We start from the raw sequence: 20,759 nt of genomic DNA, 5'->3' as shown, positions 1-20,759 counted from the left end.
GTCTTCTTGTGGTTTAGCAGCTCATTTCTCTTCATGCTAGGAAATGTTCCATTTCTGGACATATTCTGCTTTACTGACCCATTCACCCTCCAAAGGACATCTTGGTTACTTCTGAGTTATGACAATTATTAATAAAGCTGCATAATATCTGAGTGCAGATTTTCTTTTTTTTTTTTCTTTTTCTCTTTTTTTTTTCTTCTTTTTTTTCTTTTCTTTTTTTTTTTTTCTCTTGTATGAAGGTGACTGACAGCAATGGCTAAATTAAGTCACGCTGCTAATTTACCTCCAAAGGTTTATTTAGCACATCAGAAATATCTTTTCTCCTGACATAAAGAAAAAAGACAGTGAAATGTGCACCTGAGTGCAGATTTTCATGTGAACATGATTTCAACTCTTGTGTGTAAGAAGCAAGATGCATGATTAGATACCACAGGAAACTGGTATCATATGATAGTCGTCTCTGTCTCTGATCTACTTCACTTAATAGACAATCTTCAGGTCTGTCCATGTTGCGGCAAACGACACCATTTCACTCTTTACGGCTGAGTAGTATTCCATTGTATGTACAATATCTCTCTATGTATATAAATACCACGTCTTCTTCATTCTTTCACCTGTCAACCAGCATTTAAACTGTTTCCCTTTCATGTCTATTGTAAACAGTGCTACAATAATGTATCTTTTTTAATTAGAGTGCATGTATCTTTTAAGATTATTTTTCTGTATTTATTTTTGACTGCTTTGAGTCTTCATTGCTGTGGGCTTTCTCTAGTTGTAGAGATCGGGGCTACTCCATTATGGTGCATAGGCTTAGCTGCTCCGTGGTGGCATGTGGGATCTTCCTGGACCAGAGATCGAACTCAAGGCCCCTGGATTGGCAGGCAGATTCTTAACCACTGTACTACCATGGAAGTCTCCTAGAGTGCATGTATCTTTTCTTAATTAGAGTTTTCTCTGGATATAAGCCTAGGAATGGGATTTCTAGATCATATGTTAGCTCTATTTTTAGTTTTTAAGGAACCTATGTACTGTTCTCCATAGTGGCATCACCAATTTACATTCCCACCAACAGTGCAGGAGTGTTCCCTTTTCTCCACACTCTTTCCAACATTTGCTATTTGTAGATATTTTAATCATGGCCATTCTGATCAGTGTGGGGTGATAATTCGTTGTGGTTTTGATTTGTATTTCTCTAAGAATTAGTGGTATTGATTCTTTTCATGTGTCCATTGGCCATCTATGTGTCTTCTTTGGAGAAATGTCTATTTAGGACTTCTGCGTTTTTTTGAGTGAGTTTTTTTTTTTTAGTTATGCTGTAAGAGCTGACCATACTGTCTTGGTAACTGCAGCATTACAGTAAATTTTGAAGTCAGATAGTGTCAGTCTCCCAATTTTGTTCTTCTCTTTCAATAATTTCTCATCTATTTGAGTCTTTTCTCTCCACAAATAAAGTTTTCAATCAGCTTCTCAAAACCCACAAAATAACTTGCTGGGATTTCAAAAGGAGTTGCGTTGAATTCGTAGCTCAATTTTGGATCTTGACAATATTGAGTCTTCCTGGCCATGAATATGGATTGTCTCTCCATTCACTTAGCTGGCCTTTAATTTCTTTCAACAGAGTTTTGTAGTTTTTCTCATATAAATCATGAAAAAATTTTGTTTGAGTAAAACCTAAGCATTTCATATTGGGGTTCTAAAGTAAATTATATAGGTTTTATTTCAAATTTTTTGCTTGTCATTGCTAATATATAGGCAAGCAACTGACTTTTGTGAATTAACCTTCTTATTCTGCAGCCTTACTATGACCATGTATTATTTCCAGTAGTTTTTTTTAAACACTTCTTTCATATTATCTAAGAAATGATCATGTCATCTGTGAACAAAGTTTATATCTTCCTTACCAATCTGAATGTTTTTTACTTACTTTCTTTGCCTACTGTGTACTGGAAACAAAACTTTTCAGTAGTCAGTATGATACTGAAAATGAGTAGTAAGAGAGGATATACTTGTTCTGACCCAGATATTTGTGGGGAAGTGCTGTTTCTCAGTAACTATGATGCCAGCTGTGGGGTTTTTATACATATTCTTTAACAAGTTGAGGAAGTTTCCCTCTGTTCCTATCTTACTCTGAATACTTCTGATGGATGAGTTGAATTCTGTCAAGTGTTTTCATGCATATATTGTTCTGATCATGTGATTTTTCTTTTTTGCCTTATTGATATGCTAAAGTGAAAGTGAAGTCACTCAGTTGTGTCCTACTCTTTGCGACCCCATGGACTGTAGCCTACCAAGTTCCTCCGTCCATGGGATTTTCCAGGCAAGAATACTTGAGTGGATGTGCTAGATTACAATAATTGAATTTTGAATGTTGAGCCAGACCTGTGTACTCATAATAGATCCCACATGACTGTGCATAATTCTTTTTATACTTTGCTGGATTCAGTATACTAGGATTTTGTTGAGAATTTGTGCCTGTATGAGTTTTATTTCAAAATAATTTTTTAGAAATATCAGAAGTTATGCTTTCAATGATACCATTGATCACCTTTAAGATTCCTATTACAGTCTTTGCAGGAGTGTTCTTAAAAGTTAATCTAGAATGCTAGGTAAATCCATAAAGGCATAAAATTTTGATGGTTGCAAGGTAGTGTTAATCTTTCAGTTGGATGGAGGGAGAGAGAGATGACTGTTTACAGGCCTGGGGCTTCATTTAGGGCTGCTGAAAATGCATTGCAAGTCAACAGAGGTGGTGGTTGCCCAACATGGTGATTATACCAAATTCCACTGAAGTGCACTTTAAAATGGTTCATCCTATGTTATATAAAATTCACCTTGTTAAAACGTTTCCCCAAACAAGCTAATCCCGAGTGAATATCTGCTCCAGTTGTTGATTTCATTGGCCAACATGTTTAGCATTTCGTCTATTTTATGTGTTGTCATTTGGTTTCACAGGTCCATTTGGAGTGGGACGTTTTTGTGAATCTCTGTGTCTTTCTTCCTCTGCCCTGTCCCCATCCTCCATCCCCACACTCTCCTCTCCTGTCTCAGCAGTTTTACAGTGACTTCCACGCGTCTCTTTTCTGGGCCGTGAGAGCGGAACCAACTGAACTTCCTGCAGAGAGATTGGGGAAGGGCAGCTCTACTAGGAGATCTGGTCAGAGATCCAAGGGCACCAGCTGTGTCTGTCTTCTGCCTCCCACAGTGGGGCCCCAGATTCAGGAGAAGATTTTCACCAGCCTCCCTTAGTTGATGGAGAAGGCAATGGCACACCACTCCAGTACTCTTGCCTGGAAAATCCCATGGACAGAGGAGCCTGGTAGGCCACAGTCTATGGGGTCGCTAAGAGTCGGACACGACTGAGCGACTTCACTTTCACTTTTCACTTTCATGCATTGGAGAAGGAAATGGCAACCCACTCCAGTGTTCTTGCCTGGAGAATCCCAGGGACGGGGAGCCTGGTGGCCTGCCATCTGTGGGGTCACACAGAGTTGGACACGACTGAAGCGACTTAGCAGCAGCAGCAGCCCTTAGCTGATGGTCTTTGGGTAGGTTGATGCTCATCAGTCCCCATGAGGTTGGCCAGCTCCTGGTCCCGGGAAAGCAGGGGTGAGTGGCCCCCTCCCAAACAAGAGTGATTTAAATGAGGATTCATGGGCCAAAGGACAGAGGACAGAGGTTTTATCGGCCACATGGCCAACCCTCTGCCGCAGCGTCAACCTGGCCTGCTGCCAGCCTGGTGGGAGATGCCTTCACAAAGACTTTAAAGTACACTTTAAATACACTTCTTGTATTCCCTGACCCTCCACCAAATCCACTGTCCTCCTCGGACCTCCCAGCAGGCCATAAGGGAGGAAGGGGACGTGTCCAGGGTCACTGCTGGTTTCTGTCTTGTGACCCCTTGTGAGCTCCTGGCATTTCATCCTCTCAACCCACAGTCCCAGCTTGACGCCACCCCAGGGCCCTCAGGCCAGCCTCGGCCTCAGGCAACTACCTGCTCCATCAAGACTTGTAGCAGGAAGGAAATGTCCCCAAGGTCCTTCTACAGAGGCTGTAATGGGTCCTGGGAGGGGAGGCAGGCAGATGTGGGGGTGGGTGGCAGTCTGCCCGCTCACGGCCACCTTGCCTGTGAAGACCCCCAGGGGCTGTGGGTGGAAAAGTCTGGGAAACTGTTGGCCCCACCTGTCCACTGCTCACTCCACAGGCGCCTCAGCCTTGGAGTCACTACAGGGCAGGGCCCCGCGGCCATTCTCATTCCTGCCGGAGCCCCTCTACCCGCCTACCAAACACGAAGAAGTCCATGCTGGGGGCAGCCCCGGAAACGAGGGACCAATCCGACACTTGCTCTGAAAAAAGTTCTTTATTCAGCTTGCCCTATGACAAGGAAAGACTAAGATATATACACCCCAGGCCAAAGAATCTGGTTCCTAAAAGGTCAGAAAAGAAATTCTATCAACAAGTGCTCCTAGTGTGTAAGCGTCCAGCTGCAGGCGGGACTTTTAGGTCCCCGACCTCTTGCCTGACATTTTGTCCCTGCATCGAGCGTGTGTTTCAGGAAAACCAGCTCTCATCTTTCTCACTCCCTCCTCCATCCACCCCCACCATGCACCAGGCCAGGGTTTAACCCAGCTGTGTGGTCTGGGTAGCAAGCTCTGGCCACTCGTTTCTTCCCTCCTCACTCGGCTCCAGAGCACAGGACTTGGGTCTGAGCGCCGCGCATCCTCCTGCTTCACATCCTAGTGCTCAGAGGCTGAGCACGGGCCGCCAGCACTCTCCGCCCCAGCGCGAAGGCTGCCACGGCCACGACCATGACCACGAGGACCCCGGCAAAGACGGCGGCAGTGTGGTAGCTCCCGTGGGTGCTCGTCTCCTCCTCTGTGCCCACCACCTGCCGGTCTGGGAAGGAGAGAAGACTCGGGCTCAGGATGAGCCCAGCAGGGAAGGAGAAGGGGAGACAAGTGAGGGTGGGGTGGGGGGGGGGATCCCAGGGCAGGGTGATGGCAATCAGAGCCATCTGATTTTGGTGGTTGGGAAAAAGTAAAAAAAAACATTTGGTGGGAGGGAAAAAAATAAAGGGAGAGAGGAGTGCTTCTCAGGAAACTGAAGCCAGATTCCTCCCCGAAGGGCAGCTGAGTGTCGACCCTGGGAGATTTCACAATGTCTTGTCAGTTCCCAGGAGCAATGAAGGATTCTAAACAGACGGGCAGAGATGGCCTTTTTCATAGTCTCTCTGGTTGAAGTTTCCTAATGGATGTGAAGGGAGGGAGTTGGGGTATTTGACCCCATCTGGGAATGGCTACAAAGGTCCCAGCAAGAGGGCGAGACACAGGCCTCAAGCTACTGCTTTGTCAGCAGGAATTGAGAGAGAGGAGAGACAGGAGCAGTGCCCCAGTCCCTGCCCCGCCTTCCTTCTCTCTGTAGCTCCACCCACCACAGCAGGTGACCACGATGGAGCTGTGTCTCCTCCTGCTGGAGCTGCAGGGGTTTTGATCTATTTAGTTCTATCTCCTGGCACATAATAGACCTTCCAAAGATGATCTTCCAAAGATCACACCAGTCCTCCCTAAAGGAAATCAACCCTGCGTGTTCACTGGAAGGACTGACGCTGAAGCTGAAGTTCCAATACTTTGGCCTCCTGATGCGAAGGGCCAACTCATTGGAAAAGACCCTGATGATGGGAAAGATTGGATGCAGGAGGAGAGGACGAGATGGTTGGATGGCTTCACTGACTCAGTGGACGTGAGTTTGAACAAGCTCTGGGAGATAGAGAAGGACAGCGCCTGACATTCTGCAGTCCATGGCATCACAAAGAGTTGGACATGGCTGAGCACCTGGACAGCAACAACAAAGATGCCCGGAAAGCTGAAAATGTCAGGGGAGAGCCTGGAAGCAGCCAGACGAGGGGAGGGCCTAGGTCTGGGCCCTGGGAGGGAGGGAGCTGTCAAAGAATCTCTGTGAGGAGGAGCCTGTGTCTGCACGGGGTTTGTGGCAGCCACTGCTACCCCATCACTAACGCCACCACATTTGTTGACCTGGCCCAGCCTGGACCAGAAATGGTGGGAATCCCTCTGCAAACATTTCCTCATCCACACCCTCAACAGAACAGCACAGCAGGGGAACTCTGCTCCCCATTCCAGATGCAGAAAATGGAATGGCTTTTCCAGGGTCAACCGCTGGGACCTGTCAGAATAAACCAGTCCTGCCTGGATCTACACGGCCTTGCACAGACCCTGAGGTCACGACCCGAGGGTACAGTTTGTCATCATCATAGGTAATAACGTGATCATTAATGTTAACATTGATGACAATGTGATAGTAACAAAGTCACTGTTCTTTGCAGCCAATGACTTGTACCAGGCAGAAGCCAAAGCAGTGTAACTAATGGTGTTTTATGTAACCCTCTCTGCAGTCCTAGGAGGTAGGACAAAAAGAAGCGTTTTTGTTTCATGGATGAGTGTGAGATTGGTATTCAGAACCCACAGGATAAACGTGTCAAGTGTTCTGTGTCCCGGGTTAGAACTGTCTTGACGGAACCCCACACATGCATCCCCCCATAGCCCAGAAGCCCTTGGAAGAAGATGGGGACCAGGTCTAGTTCAACTCTGTATCAACTCCATGTCATATAGCACAGGTGCCCTGTTCAAGGGGAAATAGGACACCCATGGAAGCAGCCTGAGTCCCTGTGGTTCATGGCCCGGGGCCCCGGCAGATGGCGGGGTGGGAGGCCGGCCACCTACCCAGGTTCCTCTTCTGGGGGGAGGGCTGCAGCTGGATGGGTCCCAGGATGACATCCACCTTCTCCTGGTAGGAGTCCACGTCCCTCTTGGCCCTCACGATGCAGCCTCTGTTGCAGCGGGAGAAGGGGTCATACGCCCTGCACACAATCATCTTGCACTTCAGGTACACGGAGGGGAAGCGGTTCAGGAAGTGGAAGGAACTGAACTTGAAGCGGACGATGTTGGAGGAGGGCTGGTAGTAGGATCGGTAGGTTTCGTCCTTCACACACCTGGAGGAGGAGAGGAGTCACCGTGAGCCCTCAGCAAGGCGCTGTGCTCCTCACGCCACCTGACCAGGTGCTGTTCATCCTCCAGGGAGGATGGAGGTCACGGGACCACCTGCTGCCTTCACAACCCTCCTGTGGACCACCTGCTGGGCAGGCTCATTGTCCACAGCCCCATCTACCCCTTGTTTAACCTTCCCAACAGACTGTGATAAGGGCTTCACTACGCTCATCTGATGCCTGAAGAAACTGGCTCAGAGAGGTGCGATTTTCTATCCAGGGTGATGCAGCTAGCATGGCGCTGAGCTGGTTTCTCAACCGCAGTCTGCTTCAAAATCAATGTTGCTCTTGCTACATGCATATCTTTGGAAACTTAAGGCTCGCCTGGAGTTTAGTCACTTGGTCTAATTTTACTTTATAGCTAACCTGATGGATGGCAACTGACGACTCCCTGAATTCTTCAGATACCCAGAAATGATAGCCTGGCTGCTGAAGCCTGAGCTACTGGAGACCAGTCTGCCTTCCTTGCACTCTGGGCTAGTGGGGCAGGAGTTTATCAGGTAAAGGCCGAAGTCCACCCCCAGAAGATGCTACTTACCCACTCCGGATGAGATCATAGGTCAAAGATGTAAAGTCATTGGGATTTGGTGATGCCACACAGGTGTCCACAAATAAGGCTAGGGAGGCGTTAGAACGGAGGATTTCAGCCTGAAGGTACAAATTCTGGTTTAGGTCCACATAGTATGGGCTGCTGGTCACCGGATACAGGAATGAAGAAGATGTGTAAAAGGTAATGTTCACGTCAAAATTGCTGTATTGTATGTTCTCGACCTCGATGGTGTCATTAGTAACGTAGATTGTGTTAACCCAGGTATTCCGGAGCATCTTGCAGCTGAAGTGAATTTGGAGGTCCCTCTTCCTGTTGATGATGCCTCTTGAAGCAGTCGCTTTGAGGAAGTTGGAGTAGATGATGGTGTCATTATCCACCTGGGAGGGGCAGGAGGGAAAGCAGAATCAGGCAAATGTCTTCCACTAAGAACATCTCGTCGCTGATTTGGATTAGGAGGAGATTGAAGTGATGCTGCAAGACTGCAAAATGCTCCCAGAACCTCAGAGAGGTGGGAGGTATCTGTCTCCATGGCTACCTTTACCTGGGATGGACACACTTCCCAGCGAGATTCCCTCCTTTCACACCTCCCCTTTCCTCTGCCTCGTGACACGGACCGCGAGGTTGGTGGTCCTCCCGGGAGCTGCTGCTCATGGAAGGATGAGTGTGTCCGGATGATCCCTATCCCTGCTATATGACTAAGCTGAGTTTTGTCTCCATGGCTTGGGGCCCTTTGGGTTGTTCTGTTTCGGTCTCAGTCTTGCTGGGAGAAATCAAGGGAGGCAGTCATGAGGGAGGGGGCGGCTGGCAGGATTCGATTTCACGGTGCTGTGGGGATGCGTGTAGCTATTGCAACTTGGTGCCTGAAGCTGCCAGAGCCCGAAGCAACAGAGATCCAGAGTTATAGCCGCGGCAGGTCACCGACCTCTGGGGCAGAAACCTCCCCAGAGGCTCATATGGGCCACAGGGTGGGCGCCATGGCAACGCAGGAGCACTTCCACCACGCTTTGCCTCTCCACTCCCCAAACGACAACACCATTTCCTACTGCGCCTTTCAGGAAGCAGCAAACTCATAAGATTGTTGGTCTCTCATGCTGCTTGATGTGCCTATGTCTTGTAAGAGCAAACTCTCCAGGGAAAAGAGTCTCACAACCTGATGGTCTGTGAGCGTCTCAAGGAAAGGGTGATGTCTAAGCATCTCTCTTATCCCAGGGCTTGGTAGTGTTGATGACAGCATCATTAGCATCAATAAAAATTCATGGAATGGAGGAAAGGTCCGGGGCACAGAAGCCCAGCAAAAGTACTGTGATGAAAGAAGGATGGAGCTGGCAGTAGCAAGCCCAAATGGCCAAAAGGTCACAGGTGAACAAGTGTCCCTGGAAGCCACATGGTCATGATCCTCTGGCTGCAGGTGAGGTGAGCACAAGAGGAGCATTCCCAGGTGGAGACTGAAGAGAGCTGTGATGGTCAGAAGCAAACTCGTCCGTGCCTGGTACGAGTTCCCACCAGCTATGGGCACCAGCTGCAGGGATGGACACAAAAATAGTGGCCTAGATAGAAACCCTTGTAAAATGTCAGACAACCTTACTCTTTAAAAAAAAAAAAAAAAAAAAAAATGGAAGGGAGACTTCCCTGGTGGTCCAGTGGTTAAGACTCTGTGCTTCCAATGCAGGGGGCGAAGGTTCAATCCCTAGTCAAGGAACTAAGATCCTACATGCCCTGTGGCCCAGTCCAAAAAAAAAAGTAAGTTGTTGAGTGGCAGTTAGTCATATACACTGTGAGGAGCAAAAGTGCATTCCTGGCCATTTGGGAGATTAGACAAGTTCCCTTCTGAAGCCAGCACTTGCACAACCTAAATGTAATTATTCTTTAGAACAGCATGAGTTGCAGAGGCTTTCACTCCATGTCCGAAGTGCAGAGCTCAGCTCTAAGTTAGTCCCAGAAAGACATGTAAAAAGAGAAAAGTTTAACAAGTAACTAAAGTGATTTAGCCACTAGGGGAACCTCGCCTCTTCTCTGACCTTGGTTTCCCTTTTCTCCTGTCAGAGGGAGGCTCTGGCCTGCAGGGGATGCCAGAGCCTGCACTTTGGCCTCAGGTCTGGAGAAGGACCTAGAATGGGCTCTATGCCTTCCAGTCCTCCATGGGAAGTGTTACTCCCTCAGCTGTGCCTGACTGTTTGCGACCACGTGGACTATAGCCCACCAGACTCCTCTTGTCCATGGGATTCTCCAGGCAAGAATACTGGAGTGGGTAGCCATTCCCTTCTCCAGGGAATCTTCCGGACCCAAGGGTTGAACCTCGGTCTCCTACATTACAGGCAGAGCTACCTCAGCTACCAGGGAAGCCTCCATGGGAAGTACGATACATTTATATTTTCTTTTAAAAAATGGGGAACTTTATATTGGAGTGCCAGTGATTAGCACAATAAACCACATAAGTGTTGCCATCTTGTTGCTCCTTCAAAGATGAACTGAAGTGTCTTCAATTTGTACATTCGTATGAAAGTGTTTTTGAATCCACATTTGTCTCTGGTTTCCATGGTCAAGCTAGATTCTGAATGCACACCAAGCCACGTGGCATGCAGGTTTAGTTCTTGATCATAAGAAGCAGTTCTGATTTTAAATTAAAATTCATTATTAGACATCTGCCCAGGTGGTGCTAGGGGTAAGGAACCCACCTGTCAACGCAGGAGATTCAAGAGAGGTGGGTTCAATCCCTGGGTTGGGAAGATCCCCTGGATGACAACATGGCAACCTACTCCAGTATTTTTCCTGAGAAATCCCATGTATGGAAGAGACTGGTGGGCTGCAGTCCAAGGGGTGACAAAGAGTCAGACCTGGCTGAGCGACTGAGCATGCACGCCCACAGTGTGCAAGGCGTGGGATGCATGGGAAGGGCAGGCTGTCCTGGCCTCTTCCACGTGGCGTCTGTCCTGTGCAGCCAACATTTGTCCGACACCGGCTAAACAGGGCACCTGGAGGAGATGCAGAAAGTTCCAGCTACGGATCACACCATCCCGCCTTTGAATCTCAGTTCTGCAGCTCATGACCACATGGCCTTGAGCAAGTGGCTTAACCTCTGTAAGCCTCTGTTTCCTCTTGATTAAATGGGAATAAAGGTTGTCTCAAGAATTTTGAAAGTCTTGTTGGAGTTCAGTGTCTGGCACGCAAACTAGCCATTAGTAATCTGATTATAAAGACTTAGGCTCTGCACCAACGGGCGTTGGCACTGGCAAAGATGAATGAAAGGTAGTCCTGCCCCAGAGGCATGGTCTGTAGAAGATACAGGTATTTAAATAAGCAGAGGAATAAGAATTAACCTACGCGGCCCACGACCATCCAGGTTAGAAGACCAGGGCTGGCCTGTGGCTTTGGCGTCTTCTAACAGAGATGAAGGAGCACAGATGGAATGGCCTAGACATCAGAGGCTGCAGGCTGTACATTTGGAACCAGGAGGGGTGGTTGCCTGTGGTGGACCGACTCCCACTGACTAAACTCATGACAAGCCAGAATCCAACATGACTGATTTGCAAAATGTATAAGCCAGGTGGACTAGAGCGTTTGCAGGGCATGACTCATCTGTACACTTCTCTGCATTTAGCGCCTTCAGGACCCACTCAGGTCCTCCCAGAAGGAGATCCGATGGGAGCTGGGTGACCACAGTGGTGACTGCAGACCCTTGGGCTCATCTGGTTGGCTAATCGAGTGTCCCTTGCATCTGTCACTCTTCCTTGTGACTGGAACAGATCAGGCACAGTGCCCTCGTGGCCCCTTGCCTGGCACACAGCAAATGGGCAGAATGTCATTGGTGATTGACAAACCCTCTGATTTCATGTGTCACATACACTGTACACATTTGAGCATTTCATGCTGTATATTTGCTGCAGACCAAAACCTAGTAAAAACTTGCTATGTGGCTCAGTGATACAGAATCCGCCTGCAAATGCTGGAGACGCAGGTTGGATCCCTGGGTCAAGAAGATCCCCTAGAGTAGGAAATGGCAACCCACTCCAGTATTCTTGCCAGGGAAATCCCATGGACAGAGGAGCCTGCGGGGCTACCGTCCACGGGGTCGCCAAAGAATCGGACAAGACCCAGTGACTAAACAACAACAACAAACCTATTAAAAAGTATTTCCTCTGTGTCGGTTTCCTGACAGACAAGATCTGGAAGTGGTTACTTAGGTGGTGGTCAAAAATTCAGAACTAGAATGGAGAGTTTGAAATAAATTTGCATAAAGTAAGTGCAACAACTCTAAGAGTGCCACTGAGTGGGATCTGGCAGTAAGAGGCCCGACATTCTCACAATCCCAGAGCTCCAATCTGCCCTTTGCGGGCAGCGTCCCCACCAGGCTGACCCATCACACACTGACTCTCCATTTCTAAACTACACAGAAATGGAATCACAGGGCAGGGGATCTGGCGTGCCTGCCTTCTTTCACTCAGAGCCACAGTTTTGAGATTCTCAGAGTCTGACGTCAGCCCTGCCACTACCTGCCTGGTTAAGGAGCCTTGGGCAACCTTCTTGACTCCTCAAAGCCCAGTCTCCCTGCTTTTCAAGCAGGATGACAATGAGGGGAGGTGTGTGTCTTGTTGCTGGGGAAATAGGGGAGTTTGACGTGGACTAATCTCACTTGTAGGGTGACAGGATCGAGGAGTTTCCCGGGACTTAGGACTTCTCCATAAAATCTGCTAAGTCCCAAGTCAGCCAAGATAGTTGGTCACCCTAGGCGGTGACAGCTCAACTAGGGACACCTGCAGAGGCCAATGTATTATTGCGAAGCTAATGAAGCTTAAGGGCTTCCCCGGTGGCCCAGTAGTAAAAAGCATCTGTCTAGGTTTGATGTTTAGATGAGGAAGATATCCCAGAGAAGGAAATGGCAACCCACTCCAATATTCTTGCCTGGAGAATCCCGTGGACAGAGGAGCCTGGTGGGCTACAGTCCATGGGGTTGCAAAAGAATTGGACATGACTTCGCAACTAAACAACAATCAAGTGTAGGCGTCAGCACCCCCACTCCCACCCCCAACCCCACGCTCAGGTCCCTCCAGGGGTCAGCAATGCACTGACACCACCGTGTGTTTTTGTAAGATTTCTAAAAGTAAGACACGCTTGCGTTCTTTCCATGAAGGAGGCACCCGTCCATCTCTCACCCCAACCTCAACCTATAGAAGCACCAGGCCCTTTAAAACCTACAACTGCCCCTTGGAGCTGCTACTGTTCTTGCTGACCTGATGGCAGCCTGCCAGGCACCCTCTCTGCTGGACACTGTGGGAAAAACTCCCCGCCGACCTGCCTTCTTTTTCTGTTTGAATGTGGCTGCAGCCACGTCCTGACACCAAGGAATGCACTTATATCCTCACCCAGATTACGTTCTGGTTATACCACAGTTATATTTTCTGTGTCCCCAGGATTCCCAAAGCAGAGCACTTGTCACTAAGAAAGCTTGCTCAGCAGGAAGTGGGGGGAAGCTCCAGGCTTACCTGCTGGCTGGTGCCACAGCCGGAGTAGGGAATCGTGAATGTCACCTGGCTCGACGTAATCTGGGGCTGACACTGGTAGTTTCTGTCTGAGCCAGGAATGACGAGGTCCCTGGCAGAGTAGCCCAAGGATTGGAGGTAGCTCGTCCTCACTGTGGCTTGCATGTGATTTTGCAGGCAAAGCAGCTCTGGGGGCCAAAGGCAGACAGTGCAGTCAGTCAGCACACCCCCTGCTAAGCCCACAGAAAAAGACTGAGATGGCTGGCATGTGGTCTTCCTGTGGACACAGCTCACCGCCCCTCTGCAGATACCCTGGGGCTCGAGTCAGTTCCATTCTCCTGAGACTCCTATGAGGGCACGGGGACTAGGATTCCTCTGATGGAGAAATGCAGGCAAGATGTAAAACTACAAAGTGTTTTTGCCAGGTTGCTGTTTATCCTTTTAGTAGGATAGCACTTGGGCTTCACTGGTGGCTCAGATGGTGAAGAATCTGCCCGCAATGCAGAAGACCCAGGTTCGATCACTGAGTGGGGAAGATCCCCTGGAGAAGGGAATGGCAACCCACTCCAGTATCCTTGCCTGGAGAATTCCATGAACAGCGGAGTCTGATGAGCTACAGTCCCCGGCATTGCAAAGAGTCAGACATGGCTGAGTGACTAACACACACACAGAGTAACACTTGGGGCAACTTGCAGGGATGTTGGGAAGTCAGCATCCTTAGCTATGGACTTAATGTAGGTCCTGCAGCCAAGGGCAGGTCAGTGCTTAAAATCCTGACAGCAAAGAGAGCCAGCACATCTCCTTGCCCAGCCCCTGGTCAATCTGTACATCAGGCCAGTTAATAGATCCACCCGTGGCCGCCAGCCTCTGCTGGACGTGGCTGAGAGAGCAGCTCAGACCACTTTCAGGAATCAGTCAAATATGCTAGGTCTCAGGACAAGGTCACAGCGTCCCACACTCTGGGAAGGCCACAAGGTCTCAAGCCAGGTGGTCCCCTCTGCCCTTGGCACTGACATCTCACTGTCTTATGACAGCGTCCTCTCGCCCCCTTCTACTTCATCTTTGCTGACCACAGAAAGGCCAACCCGCCACCCATCGGCCAGTCCTGGGCAGCCGGAGTCCCCAGATCCCTTGCTCTTGGCCCCCTTCTGCCCCACACCAAGCCTTGGTGACCTGATGGCGCGGCTCTCGTTTCTCCTTCCACAGCCGCAGGATGGATGAGCCGCCGAAGGCACTCAGAGGTGCCACCCCGGATGAGCGGGGACTTACTCATGTTCCCATTGGAAAGGCTGGAGTAATATTCGGCCAAGAACCCTCTCTTGGTGATGGAGATGTCGCTGACGAAGCGGATGGACATGAAGTTGGATGATGAAGTGAAGGAGCCCCTTGCCCCGTCACAAACCCGGGCAAGCAGAGGGGAACTGTGGTGGGGGCCGTCGTACACTTCAATGTAATCGTAGTTACAGCCGCCTTCCAGCCTGCAGAGACGGAACGCACAGTCTGGCTTCACTTTCAACCAGGATTTGATGTCGGCAGTCAGAGGTGTTATACCTCTAAGTCAGAAACTCCGACAAAATTAATAATCAAAAGGAATAGACTTTCTTTTTTTACCGGAGTACAGTTGATGTACAATATTACACAAGTTACTGGTGTAAATATAGTGATTACAATATTTAAAGGCTATACTCCATTTATACTTATTTAAAAAATATTGGCTATCCTGCCTGGGCTGTATTGACACCGTAGAGCCTTGTAGCTTGTTATCTACATCATAGTTTGTACCTTTTCATCCCCTACCCCAAGAGTGCCCCTCCCCCAAACCCTCTCCCCACTGGTAACCACCAGTTCATTAGACTTTCTTAAATCCAGTGGAGGTTCATCCTCCCATGACCTCCATACATTGGTCTTAGTCCTGCCTTTTGGGGTCATGTGTTTGAAATCTACAGCTCCTCTCCTGACAGCTCTTCACATCACGTAAGAAAGAATGACATCCCACCTTCGACATTTTCTTTGATCAAAAAGACCCCAGTTTCCCATAGAATTTTTTTTTTAATCCATTAATTCATAGCAACAGAAACAAATAATTGAACAAATAAATATTGGGCAAGTCACATAAGCTCTCTGCAGCTCAGATTTTTTATTTGCAAAGGTGAAATCTCCCAATGCAAGCATACTGAAGAGAGCTGTCATGAGGCTCTAACAGTATAATAGATCGAAAAATGCTTCATAAAAATGCCATAAATGGTGGTCATTGTTACTAAGATGCTGGCTCAGAACTAGTCATGGTCAACCTTCCCCTGTAGAATTTCATGAGCTTTAAGTACAATCCCCCAAATGAATTGTAATGATGAAGAGATTAAAATAGCATCACATCTTTTGCAAAACCCGACATGAACTTCCAAGGCAAAACCTCCCAGGCCACTGCAACCAGAAATCAAGAGAAAAAACTACTTTGTTCAGAGGTGACTGTTAGAGAAAAAACGATGGCACCCCTTTCCTCCTGGTGTCTCAGTGTGGTCAGCCCTCCCCCTTGAGCCAGTCATATATCCCGGTGGTTCTGATGCTGTCTCCTCTGATTAAAACAAGGATCCCCACCCTTCATCCGATGAGGAACAGACAACCTAAGATCTGCCACAAGAATTTTTCCACTTCTGCCCGAAACCACTCCCCAGAGAAAGAGGGAGTAGAGAGAAACGAGTTCAGAAAAGCTAGTGTGGTTGTTAATAGGATTCTTTCCGCTATTACTACTTCTAACAATAATCCCTTCTGTTGGGTGATGTTGCCCAAGTATTTTCATGTATTTCTCGTGTGACTTTCCCAGGACCTGGGAGGGGAGGGAAGCGGGTATCATAGTCTCCTCTTTTGAGGCTCAGGAGAGTTAAATGATTTCCTGAGGTCACACAGCAAAGTAGTGACAGACCTGCAACTTGACACGGGACTCTGGTCCTGGCGTCCCCTCCTTGGCTGCTTCTACGTTCGGTCGAAAATGGAACCCATAGGAAAGAAAGGGCAGTGGGGCAAACATCTCTCCTGAAGTGCCAGCTATCTCCTTCTAAAATGCCTGCACGGGGCTGACCACACATCCCCTCCCACCACCGCACACACTTACTGGACATCTCTGAAGACCACAGTCACCCGGTAGTTGTTCTGAACTTCAATGTTCCACACACACTTGGCGTTGTTCGGATAGTTCCTAGGGTAGAATGGGCTGGAAACGTTCCCTGAAAATTGGGTCAGGAAGCCTCCGCAGGAATAATTTGCTGCTGGGACCAAGGGAGAAATGCCGATGACCCTCAGGGTCCACTGCAGTCATGTGGGGGAGTCCCACCGGGAGGTGCCTACACCTGGACTGCCTACTGAGGGTCACCACGGTGCCCCTACAGGGAGGCCGTACTCAGGGAAGCCATCTCCTCACTGTTCTCCTCGTCCCTCCCCAGGGTCACTGTCATGGAGGAGAAGGGAAGGGGGACTGGTCAGGGGGCTCAGAACTTACTGGCTGGGCCGGTGACATTGTAAACAGGATCTGTTGACAAACAGAAAAGATAATGATCAGTTTCCTGGCACCCTTGGTTCAGCTGCTGAGTGCCTGTCAGCTCTGCGCTGGAAATATGCCAACCCCAAGTTCCCAGCGAGATGCCAGCTGCGGGACTTGCCCTCTGGTAGCTCACAGCCTAAAGAAGAGGATGGAAAAGAGCAAATCCCAGCCTCCAGGGATGGGCCTGTGATGGAGCAGAGCCCAGGAGTTGCTAGGAGCTGGGAGATTTGGCTCGTGGTCCAGACTGAGGAGCGAAAGGGGACGGGTACACAGGCAGGTGAGGCAAAAAGATCGGAAGGGTGTTCCAGGCAGAGGGAACAGCATGTGTGAAGGAACCTAGGTATGAGAGTGGCTGGCACAATTGGGGAACCCTGAGGTGGATGGAGCAGGGATGGGAAGGATGGCAGGAATCAACTCAACAATGGGAAAGAATTCGCAAGCCCTAGAGATTGTCCTGAGCACTGAGGATCTGTGTCAAGACAGTGCTGAGGATGCCGGCCCCGAGGCAGGGACCGACCTCGGCATTTGATGAAGATACCCTAGCTGCCCTGCAGAGACTGGGTCAGGGGGAGAGGCAGCCTGAAGCTGCTGGTGCTGCTGTAGGAAACCAGGTGGTGAGGAGGGGAGGCTGGGGATGCAGAGGAAACATCTGGGGTGGTGGGGGGGCGGCAGTGAGCCGTGGTTCAGCAGCCACTCTGAAGCAGGCTATTGGGAACTTCTGCTGCTACATACCAGGCTCCACCCAGGCGGCACTGACCTGGGACTAATGTCCCAGACGAGGGGCAGGGCCTACACCGTGGGAGACTTCACCTAGATACTGACCAGAGATCCGAATCTTAGGATGCCCAGCTGATTAAAGGACAAACAAGAGTCTGGAGAGAGGCCCAGCCCTCCTGGGGTTGGGACATCAGCTACAGAGACGCCACATGGCAGGAAAGTCAGGAGCAGTGAACTCATTGGACAGTGAGTGCCGTGACTACAGCCCGGAGACCGGCAGTCAAGCCTGGGGAGAGGAAACCAAGGCCTGCGGGTCAGGTGGAAAAATGCGATACTTACTATGAGTGGTTTCAGTTGTCGGGGACTGCCAATCTAGAAAGAAAAGCAAGTGATTTTAGGATATTGCTGGATCATTTTTTAATTCCATATGCAAGAATTTGATGGAGAAAATAAATCGTTCTCCTTATTCAGGACTTCTCAGAGACTTGATTATACCAGTTTGCACTGTGTCTAGTAAAAAGCAGTTAGAGAACACAGCACATCCAAATGTATTTGCACCAGATATTTCCCTTGTGTCATAAAGACCATTTGGGGAATTGCTCTCAACGTGAAGGATTCTTTAACAGATAAACCAATGTAGGGCTGCTATTCCGTCATGGTTCTGTGATGGTCACAGATCTGCATGGCATCAATGGGACACTTATTTTCATAGAAATGATGAGAGGACCTAATCCTCCCCCTCCCACACCAACTGAATCAGCACAGGTCCCAGGAAGTGACAGGGAACAGGAGGTCCCTCCAGGGAGACCTGAGTGACAGCCCAGGTCTTAGGGACTCAGCTGGTCACTGAACATCCTCCAGAGTCCTCAGAGGGAAGTGATTCCCCTGGAGGAGGCTGTTCTTCTATTGGAAATTAGAGAGGCAGAATCCCAGAGAGGAATCTGGCTGGGTGGGGCTGCAGGGACTCACATGGAGTGGAGGAACTGATCTGTGCAACAACAAGAAAGAGGAAGCACGATCAGCCTCATCACCAAGTTGTTGTTGCTTAGAGGCAAACTCATCTCGACACTTTAGGGGCCCCATGTACTGTAGCCTGCCTGGCTATTCTGAACATGGGATTCTCCAGGCAAGAATACTGAAGTGGGTTACATTTCCTTCTCCAGGGAATATACCACACCCAGGGATCAAACCAGCATCTTCTGCTTTAGGTGAATTCTTTACCCTCTGAGGCACGAGGCAAGCCCATAAACCAAACGGGAGAATAATGATAAGCTGGACACCAGCTGAGTGTTCAGCACAAGGACCAGAGATCAAGGGGCCTCTGCGAGGTCTCCTGGAGTGCACGGGTCAAGGGGAACTCTCACAAGCGCCTGCCGACGCCACGCCCTGAACTAGCCACACACACCACCAGTCACTGGCCTCCAGTTTCCACTGCTCCAGATTCCAGCAGCACCGAGGTGAAAGGAGCCTTCCACGTATGACATCACCCAATACCTGAGCAAATGACTCCAGCATCTTCATGGTGGCCACAATTGTGGGAGAACCAGCCTCGGTTCCGGCACTGCCAGAGGTTAGCCTCTGCCCCTGAGCACGCCACGTCGTCCAAGGTGATGGGGCCAGAGCCAGAGCCAAAGTAGGCATTTCCTGGGGCTGAGGCTGCGTATCCACAGCCCAGCTGCCTGCACACCACCTGGGCATCTTGAATGTCCCAGTTGTCATCACACACTGTTCCCCACTGGCCACCATGGTAGATTTCCACACGCCCAGCACATGTGGGACGGGAGGAGTTCCAATTCACCAATCTCAAGCTGACATCTGAAAGACACACACGTTAAGAGGTGATGACTCCATCCCCCAGCAAACACCCAAAGCCAATTAACCCCTGGTTCTTTCCCCATCCCAAAAGCCACCCAGTGACACTGATCAGTGAATAAACAGCTACATGATCCACCTGGAAGGGGCTCCTGACATCACAGAGATCAGATCCCTCATTCTCCAGATACATTCTTTTCCGTATCTGCTTCCATATTCTTTCCACACGGTTTATCACAGGTCACAGAATAGAGCTCCCTGTTCTCTACAGTGGGACCTTGTTTATCCATTTGATATGTAGTAGTTTGCATCTGCGAATCCCCAAATCCGCATCCACCCCTTCCCCAAAACCCTAGTGCCTTAGTAACCAGGGATCTTTTCTCTATGCCTTGTACTCACTTCTTGGAAAGGAGTTATACCAAGCAGAAAAACCAGTGTTTTGTACACTGCCATCACTCCGAAATCGAACAGTCAATCGGTTGGAATGAGAAGTGAATATTTCCCTGGTGTAACGACAGATTCTGCTCGCTGAGGCATTGCTGCTCAGCGGTCCATTAAGGATTTCCACATAGTCAAAGCTGCAGCTACTCTGTGTCTCCAGCCTGCATGGAAAACGGGATTCATGTCAACAACAGAATGTTTGCTGCTCATAAACTTTGTAGGTATTTTGGACTTTATGAGAAATTCTTGAATCTAAGACCTTCTTCTTACTCTTCCTTAATCAGATCAAGGGACTGCCCAGTATCAAGACTGATACTTCCTGGTGGGGATCAGAGAAACCTGAAATGTAGACCATGGGACCTGAGAGGGGAAAGCCTCCCAGCCCAGGAGCCCACTCAAATCACAGGGTGGTCCGTGGAAGACGCCTCCTCCTCCACGTGACCTGGGGGCTACTTACTGCAGACTGTCGAAGCCCAGGTTTATGAGGTAGCCGGGGTTCACTTGTATTTCCCAGACACAGTTGGCATTGTTGGGGTAGTATCCAGGGTAGGATGGGCTGGAAAAGCTCCCACTGGCACTGAATAAGAAGCCACCACAACTTGAAAAGGAGCCTGCAGAGCAGAGAGAGAGGAACATCCCTATTGTGGTGGGTCTCCGGGGGTGTTGGGACAAGAGATCGTCCTCTGGATGAGTGTCCTCAGGAAGTCCTTTTCCTCCTGCAGGACTTCTCAGAGCCTTGACCATCCCCACCTACACGGAGACTGGCCTAGAGGACTGGCGTCGACGGCAGCACACCTTTCCATGTTGGGCACCAGGTGTTTTCAAGGCGCCGTAAAGATCATTTGGGGGTTACTCTCAACGTGCAGAAGTATTTAACAGATAAAGGTCTGTAAGGCTGCTCCTCGGTCTGTTTTGAGAATGGTCACAGTTCTTCATGGCATGAGTGGGACACTTAATTTCCCAGAAATGATCAGAGGACCCAATCCTCTCTCTCACACTGAACAGGCACAAGCAGCAGGATGTGGCAGGGGACCAGAGGTCTCTCCAGGGAGAGCTGAGTGACAGCCGTGGTCCTGGGGACTTGGTTGGTCACTGAACAGACTCGAGTCCTCAGAGAGACATGACTCCCCAGGTAGAGTCTGCTATTCTTCTTCTGGAAACCTGAGAGGG

The 20,759-nt window shown here is 49.3% G+C and overlaps 1 protein-coding gene and 1 non-coding gene across 2 annotated transcripts in view; both read right to left on the bottom strand.

Annotated features, from left to right (window-relative positions):
• Positions 1-227: 227 nt before the first annotated feature.
• Positions 228-357, bottom strand: LOC136162273 (small nucleolar RNA SNORA19). The gene has a single exon (XR_010662079.1). It is a non-coding gene; the product is annotated as a small nucleolar RNA SNORA19 (small nucleolar RNA).
• A 4,369-nt stretch (positions 358-4,726) lies between these two features.
• The window catches only part of DMBT1 (deleted in malignant brain tumors 1), a 41,727-nt gene continuing 25,694 nt past the window's right edge, over positions 4,727-20,759 (bottom strand). The window contains exons 17-25 of the mRNA XM_065919229.1: positions 20,047-20,200; positions 19,548-19,750; positions 18,831-19,151; positions 16,194-16,347; positions 14,354-14,562; positions 13,088-13,272; positions 7,596-7,984; positions 6,735-7,003; positions 4,727-4,893 (exon numbers count right to left, since the gene is read on the bottom strand). Coding sequence (XP_065775301.1) covers positions 4,727-4,893; positions 6,735-7,003; positions 7,596-7,984; positions 13,088-13,272; positions 14,354-14,562; positions 16,194-16,347; positions 18,831-19,151; positions 19,548-19,750; positions 20,047-20,200 — 2,051 coding nt within the window. The remainder of the gene's footprint in view (positions 4,894-6,734; positions 7,004-7,595; positions 7,985-13,087; positions 13,273-14,353; positions 14,563-16,193; positions 16,348-18,830; positions 19,152-19,547; positions 19,751-20,046; positions 20,201-20,759) is intronic.

This window comes from Muntiacus reevesi, chromosome 2 (assembly GCF_963930625.1).
Source record: "Muntiacus reevesi chromosome 2, mMunRee1.1, whole genome shotgun sequence".
In the NCBI taxonomy this organism is placed as follows: Eukaryota; Metazoa; Chordata; class Mammalia; order Artiodactyla; family Cervidae; genus Muntiacus; species Muntiacus reevesi.
This window is presented reverse-complemented; position numbering and strand designations above follow the sequence as displayed.